Consider the following 8,059-nt stretch of genomic DNA (forward strand, 5'->3'; position numbering starts at 1 on the left):
TCCAGTTTTTTTTTTATAAATTATATAGACCTTAGCATAGCAAGGGGACACAAAGCATTGTATTCTAAACCACTTATACAGAAAAGTATGAATTTAAAGTAAATTAGTGGGGATGCAAATCTTTCTATATTGCTAAGAAATCAATTTATTATGCACTCAATACATAATGTACAGTCCATTAAAGCAGATGTTATAAAATGTACAAATCAATGTAGTGTCCACATAATCAGGGACTAAAATGAACATTTTTATTTTCATTGCTGGAAAACAGCACAACCCACTGGAAATTAATTACATATGCAGTTCGGTCAGACTTTGTCCACATGTCCAATATATAGAGTGCACAACACATTAACGTAATATAGACTCTAAAAGGTTGAACTTCCACCTCAGTTCCCCAGTTTGTTTGGATTGAGTCCCCAATGTAAATCGTTAAGAGGATTAAACGTTTTGCACAGTAGTGCTTTTCAGTCTTTTTAAAAACCTCACTCTATTATAGTATTGTTTAGTAAAGTTTAGTATTAGATTAGAAGTCACTAGATTACTGTTCATATGTAAATGTAAATGGAACCACAGAAAGTGAGAGCTGGATAGCACTGTGAATTGTTCACTTACTTCACAAAGTAAGATTGAAATTTATGCTATTCACTCTCTGTAATGTTTAAAATTCTACAACTTTATTGTAGGTAGTACAACACAAAAGCATTTACTGCAAAATTTAAGAGAATTATAAGCAAGTAATTAAAGTTTGGTAATAGGTTTGTGGATGTTATGCTATCATAATATACAAACGTAGACACCCACTGGAAGAAGGTGGGAACTATCATTTCCATATATTATGCATATAAACTGTCCTAAGAGAGTAAGCCCTAGGTTTTAATACTAAAGCACTGCACAGACATTAAAGTGAAGAGATTTATCAAATAAATATGCCAGTCTGGGCTTATCGAGAGTTTTGTATGCTCTCGCAAGATGATATGCAATCTGTCACTGAGAATATTAACAAGTATTTAACAAATGACTGGTGCTTAAAAAAGGACTTTAATGATGTGCCTTTGAAATATCTGCTTAATCCCAAGTGGTCTGCTTAGATAAAAGAAAAAAAAAATATACCATTTCTAAATGGAGGTTAAAAATCAGGTAATTAGGAAACATCTTTTGGAGTTCAATGGTAAAGTTATTACTGTCACAACTAGATTCTTCTTCTTAACAATCAAATATTTTAATACACACAATTTTGAAATCTGTTTTGCCTATTAAAGGAGTTAGATGCCTTGAAGCATGAGACTAAAAAGGAACTGCAGTGTTATTTTGATATTTTTTGGAATTAGAAGCAATTGGCTCTGACGAGACCTACAATGTACAGTAGGTAAAATACACAAGAACATGTAAAATCTCCAATTTACAACACAAAATAGACAGAAAATTTTCAAAGTATGTGCAGCGTCATATTCTGCTTTTCAGAATAAGGCAACAAAATTTCCTGTGATGTGAAGCGATCTTAATACAGTACATTGTAAACAAGTAGGCTTGTGCCTCTGTTTTAGCACTCTTTTAAATCCAATAGAAATATTGCTCTTGACTTCTAAACAGGTTTGCCAACAAATATAACTCACTTGTTAACTCTATGTGCAGATCATGTTGGGGCTTTTCTGCAGTGAAGTGTCTGCTGTACAACCTGCACTTATTCACTTGTACATCACATTGCATTAGTCTTTACAGTGACTAGTGAGCAGGAAGGGGCCACTTCATGTGACAATTTGTGCAAACTCTCTCTCTCGCCCGCGGTTCATGATTTTGTGCTTTTTTCATAATCTGTAAAAGTTTTGTGATACCATCATTTGATTTCTTTTGTTACCAAGATTTAATAACCGGTCTGAGAAATTGAGACTGCAGGTCCCCTTTAAGTGTTCAATCAAACTTCAGAATGTTATTACACAGCAGGGAGCAGCAGAGGAACACGGGCTGAATCTGCAGGCAGTGGTGGAGAGGCCGGAAACCAAGCGTGTGAGCTTGGGGGTCTTCAGGGGTTGTCGGTGTATTAAAGGGGAAGATAAAGTGGCTCTGTTCCAATATGTGAAGCTTCTTGCAATCTTTTGAGATGAAAATGATATGATATGCCATTAATTATGAATTCATTTACATGAAGCATTTGACAGAATTTTTGCATGAAGGGGCAAGAGTTATGAAATGTAACAGCTTGATTGCTAAAATATCATACATTTGTACAGTATATTAGCAGGCCAGCAATGATTGATATAATCTGCATATCCAAAGGACTATGGGATATGACTTCAAGAAGTTGCAGAGTATAACTTTCCCTAGATGTGAGGGTTGATCTGCAGATTAATCATTTATTTATAGGTTACCTTTAAGCAATTTAATATATTCACTGCTCTCTGTTACAAATCTGAAATTGAATCAAAAGCTTTGATAATTAACATGAGGCAACAAATGGACATCTGAGAACAGATTAAAATATCACATTCAGAGTTTTCTAATTAAGATTTCTTTGTAAATAATTAACGGTAATACCGATAAAAATGGAGCAGGGTTTTGAATTTTTTTTAATCTACTGCATTGCCTCAGTTGTGGAAAGGCAATAATATCTCATTAGAATGGCAACTTAAATCTTCTAAAAAGTGTATTTTGTTAGAGACAGTATGGTGTCAAGTCAACAAGTGCTTAACATTAACGTCAAGTGAGGCCTAGCTTACTAAACAGCTGGTGAAAGCCTTTTAGTCCTTTCTTCCCCGCATTTTGTGTTTTTATGACTTCACAGGAAAGTGAGCTGGAGATTTGGATAGCATAAGCCAATAAGAAGCTGATGATTGGTTTTCTCTTCGTGCTGTTTTCTCATGCTGTGTGCCTTGTCATGGCCAACCACCTCAGTGCACTCAGGAATGATGTACTTCGGTCTTGGTGCTACACCTTCAAAGAACTGAAAAAACAAAGCACAGAAGACCAGTCTGGCCATAGCACATCACTCATCTCCACAATAGTCTCTTAATCAAAGTGACAAGTTTAATGGGGAGATTATTTTCAGGCTTTTTCCATCACGTGTTTTGGACAAATTATTGGAAAGGCACACGCCTAGATACAAAATAATACCTTCACCTGTGGAGACGAGGAAGTTGGTATAAGAGGTACAGTAGTACATGAGTACTTTAGCTGGTGGGGTGTTCCTGGTTGGATTAAGAGTGCTGAAATACTGTATTCAAAAACAAATACCATCTCATCTAGGCTCACTTGTTTCTGTAGGCCATGCTTAGACAATGACTGCTTCCACAATACTTCTTCTTCTGTGGTTAAGTAGACAATAGACAATGTTCCAGAAAAGGACACTTCAAAGGCAGTTCTCTTGTGAGTCATGAAAAACTGTTGATAGAGAATATACTTGATGCCAACATGGAGTAATATCTGTGTGAGGATAGAGGTGAAGCCTTCGACAAATACTAACCTGCAACATTACATGAAACAAGTTCCCTCAAGCACTTGCACTTTCCTGAGCCCTTGTGGAAATCAGTGCGCTTACTTTACTAACATTGCTACAGGCTAAACGTTGAACATTTAACCTTCAAAATACTTTGATTCAAACAGATTTTGCTACTTAAGCATTCTGAATTTTGTCAATAAAAACAAGCATTAACAGCATTGTAGTGCACCCATATGAAGTACATTATTTTTGCATATTTTTATATTTGTTTCTATAGATTTCTATTACATTGCTTTTCAAAAAAAGGATATGAATGTAGATATTTTCCACCACATTTTAGTAGCTAACTAGGAGAGCACTATGTCATTTTCGGGCAACAAGAGAAGTTTATCTCAGTTCTCTCCTCATGATTCACCAGTGAATATCATGGGCTCTTGTGGTGTTTGCAATGCAGTTCTCTGTGAATCACTGCGATGCTTGTAGAGTATGAGTCTGGAGCAAGGTACCTAGTTAGGTACCCTGGCTTCTTTAAATAAATGGTTGGATTATATTCTCAGATCAACTAGGTACTAGCACTCAAATGAAGCTGAAAATCTTCTTCTTGTTTTTAAGTTTTTGTTTGTTCCTTCTCTTGTTTGGTCATATAAGTCACAACTCTCCTGTTGGAAGTCACTGGTAGTTGGAAACCTGCACTGAACACTTACTGAAAATCATATATGCTTCATCTCTGCTGTACTATTAGGTACTGTATGTGCTTGTCACACATCTTCTCACTACATACTGTATAAGGGTCACTAAATACGTGACTAGGAAGTGGACTGTTTTCACAGCTATTAGGTCAATCAGCCTTCTGTACAGTCCTTACCACTCAAAACACTGCAAATCACTGTAACCTTACTGTCACGAAAAGTCTGTTGTTATTTTATCCATTTAAATTTAATCATGTACTATACAGTGCATAATAAGAGCATAATAAAAGTCTTAGAAATCTTAGAATGAGTTTACTATTTAAATTCAGAATATCTTTCTCGTTACAGCCACACATTAGTCATGTTATTAAATATTTCTACCTTTTTCTTTTAAGTGAAAATAAAGGTATTGGATTTTAATATCTACAATGTTTAAAAATGTCAAGTATTTATATAAATTACCAGTTATCACAAGTTTATTCACCTCTAGATTATCTACTCAGAAAATGCCACAATCGGTCAGCCTAAAAAAATGATTTTTCTTCCTGTCTGATACACAATATATTTTCTAAACCTATATTGCAAATTTTCAGAATAAGTAACTATAACATAAGTAAAGCTTTTCTTTTTCAATGTTTTTCTATGAAGACAAATTTCACAAATGAGAAAAGAGAATTCTGTGGTCAAATGTTTGTGTAAAATAAAGACCAAAAACCAAAAACAATTTCTTAGTTCTTTGCATCCCCTGTACTTTGATGAAAGAGCAAACGGGAACATTTTCAGTGGAGATAAGAAGACGGAGCTTATCCAAATTAAAGCCACACCATGTCTGCATAAAAAACCTATCACAAAAAATTGAATTGAAGAGGTCAGAATGAAGAGCTAAATCCACCATAAATCATTTTCTGCATTTATCTGTTCCATCCTATTTTAACATGTCATTGTCAGAGACTTTTAAAACACATTACCCACATTGCTCAAATTAAAGAATAAGATAGACAAAATCTCAGGAATTATTTTCATGCTATTTTGTTTCTGGAATCCTATCCCCAATCTTTGTTGAGTGTGGTTGGAGTATGAATTTATCCATCCATCCATTTTCTAATCACTTCTTCCAATTGGGAGTTGCAGGGGAGCTGTATCTTATCCTGGCACACAATAGACGCAATTCAGGATACACCCTGACACAGTGCCAGTCCATCAGAGGACAGACACAAACATACTCACACTTAGGGCCACTGTTCTCAGAAGTCAAATAACCTACCAGTATGCTGGAATTTAACCCAGAGCCCCAGTGCTGTAAGGCAGCAATGCTAAACACTGCACAACGGTGCTGCTGGCCTGAATTGAGAGCTTTATTAAATAATGTGTTAGCTATATCAACAGCATTGTATTTTGATGATTTGGGAACATAATGGGTGATTCTATTGCATTGTATACACCGTTCATAGTTATGCACAAAAAATGGAAATAGATTTATACAGTATTACCACATACGTACTGTAGAGCTGGAACTCGCAACAGTTAGTCCCAGAATCAAAACAAATAATTTCACAAACAAACTCTGAATACATTTTGTCTCCATACATAGTCTTTACTCAGCTATTCATAGATTTTTCCTCCACAGCTTGGCAGCAGGAATGATGGCTGGAATCCTCCGGAAACTTGATACCGATATGTGTGTTAATATGGGGCTACTGGCTGCTCATCTGTCCTTAGGGTCACATGACCCCGTGGCTCCCTCTCTCAGCACTGACAGCATCAGCCCAGAGAAATGTCACATCCACAGCCGGCCTACTTTATTGACTGTTATGAAATGAAAGTTTTTTTATTCACTTAATGTTAAAAATATGAATAATGATACTTTGTTTTCACCTATATTGTGTTTGCCTGCATTATATCAAAATAGTGTTGTTAATCATATTGTAATACATTACTTAGAGGGTTGTTAAGCATGTACTGTACAGAGGATATACTAATACATTTACTAGGCAAGATCAGGTTACTTAGTGCACATCTTAATCAAAAGCAATTGATTAAGCAGTGGTATAGAGTTAAAAGAATGAATTGTTTCAGGGTTATTGCTGCCCTGGAAGGTAGACCTGGTTAATTCCTGGTCATACAGGAATGATATCCACCAGGTGATGAAAGAAAGTTAGTCTTTATAGTCTTTAGCAGGTCTTGATAATAAAGTCAACACAATGGATCTTCAGGATCAACAGGGAAAGGACGCATCCTAGGGAACAGCTCTAGGAATTAACAGGATGTATACTTTAAGACAGAGAAATGGAGGCTGTTTACTAAAAGAGCTGTGGAAATCAGGTGCCTTCACAGCTGTGTTGTTAAAGCAGATTCCCTGGGATTCTAGGAGCTAGATATGTCAACTGGCCTCCTCTCATTTAAACTCTTACTCGCAGTCTTAAAGATGAAAGCAACTGAACGAAAACTGAAAAGCCCAATGAGAACCCAGACACAAAGTTTAATCAATCTAACATTAAGAAATGAAACCGACGCAAGTTGTTTGTATTGAAATATGGACAGCCATTCATTCTATTATCAAAAAATACTTTTATCCTTTTTGGTTTTTGAACTTTTTGTGGAAGCCATTGGAGGGGCTACTTCCTGCAAATGCCGATTTCTGACTCTTTGAACAATATACAATTTTCAAATTTTCAAAAGTTATTTTTTCTTTCCAATCATTTCAAAACCGGAGTGCTTTCAAGAAGTCAGAGCTGTGGGCAGTGGACAAGTGGTGAAGGCTGAAGACGCAGTGTCAGATCAAGTGGTGGGGGAAGGGTTGTAGGGCAGCAATGCAGAGAGGTGTTGTTACCAGTCTGGCCAGTCACTGAATTTGATGTCTACTTATGGTACAAGGGTCTTTGCATTACAGCTTTAATGTTTGACTGTTAATGTGATATGTCACATTAGTGGTTGTGGGAAAATAAAATGAAGAGGCACAAAAATAAAAGAACTTGAAGAACTCTGTAATATGCCCTCTAGACTTGTGTTTTTGTTGATGAGTATTCTTTTCTTTGTGGTTAATTGCATGATGCTTGGCTCGAAAAATAAGTAAGGACAACTCTCAAATCTTTTTTGCAGGAAATGTGCTCCTGATTTTTTAAATAAAAGTTAAGGATACTGTAACGCAACGGGGGCTCACGCGGGCGCCCTTGCCGCATCTGGTCGGCCCCATCCCGACTGGAGGCTCGAACCCGGGACTTCCGCGTCTCTCTGCAGCGACCTAGCCCCGTGAGCTAAAGAGAGATCTCTCCACAGCCCAGTAGCTGTGGTCCTGCTATCACAGGGAAGAGCGGTGACATCACCTGCTCTGGTACGCCGGCTCTTACACAGTGCCAGTCGGCCGTAAGCGTTACACTCTCCCCCGCTTAAATCGCCGTCCCCGGCGAAGGGCTATCCCATCCCACTCTGACACCAATGTAACGCAACGGGGGCTCAGGCGGGGCTCAGGCGGGCGCCGCATCTGGTCGGCCCCATCCGACTGGAGGCTCGAACCCGGGACTTCCGCGTCTCTCTGCAGCGACCCAGCCCCGTGAGCTAAAGAGAGATCTCTCCACAGCCCAGTAGCTGTGGTCCTGCTATCACAGGGAAGGGCGGTGACATCACCTGCTCTGGTACGCCTGCTCTTACACAGTGCCTGTCGGCCGTAAGCGTTACAATACAAATGTAGCAGGAGAAAACACTTGTGGAAAAGTGATATTTGTACTTATATGATATATGTATTTGTGCATACATTTTATTTGGAAATAGAACATTTTCAAGTGCAGAAAAAGTGTAAAGTTGCCCTTGGAAGTGTTTCGGTCCATTCAGGTGTGTTATTGAGTACAGGCTTGAGAATCATAAGATAGTTTGATAACTTAAAATAAAAAATAAAATTAGAACACCTGAATCTAATTACTACCAAACTTTCATCTAT

The 8,059-nt window shown here is 37.5% G+C and overlaps 1 protein-coding gene across 2 annotated transcripts in view; it reads left to right on the forward strand.

Annotated features, from left to right (window-relative positions):
• Positions 1 to 8,059, forward strand: part of LOC102689399 (uncharacterized) — a 35,948-nt gene that overhangs the window by 23,671 nt on the left and 4,218 nt on the right. Inside the window, exon 19 of one of the 2 annotated variants that reach the window (XM_006633563.3) lies at positions 5,753 to 8,044. The exons of the other annotated variant lie outside the window; for it this stretch is intronic. Within the exon in view, the coding sequence (XP_006633626.3) occupies positions 5,753 to 5,945 (193 nt within the window). The 3' untranslated portion in view covers positions 5,946 to 8,044. Of the gene's footprint in view, positions 1 to 5,752; positions 8,045 to 8,059 lie in introns of those variants that run through there. 2 annotated transcript variants of the gene reach the window in all.

Source organism: Lepisosteus oculatus, chromosome 7, assembly GCF_040954835.1.
Source record: "Lepisosteus oculatus isolate fLepOcu1 chromosome 7, fLepOcu1.hap2, whole genome shotgun sequence".
NCBI classification, from domain to species: domain Eukaryota; kingdom Metazoa; phylum Chordata; class Actinopteri; order Semionotiformes; family Lepisosteidae; genus Lepisosteus; species Lepisosteus oculatus.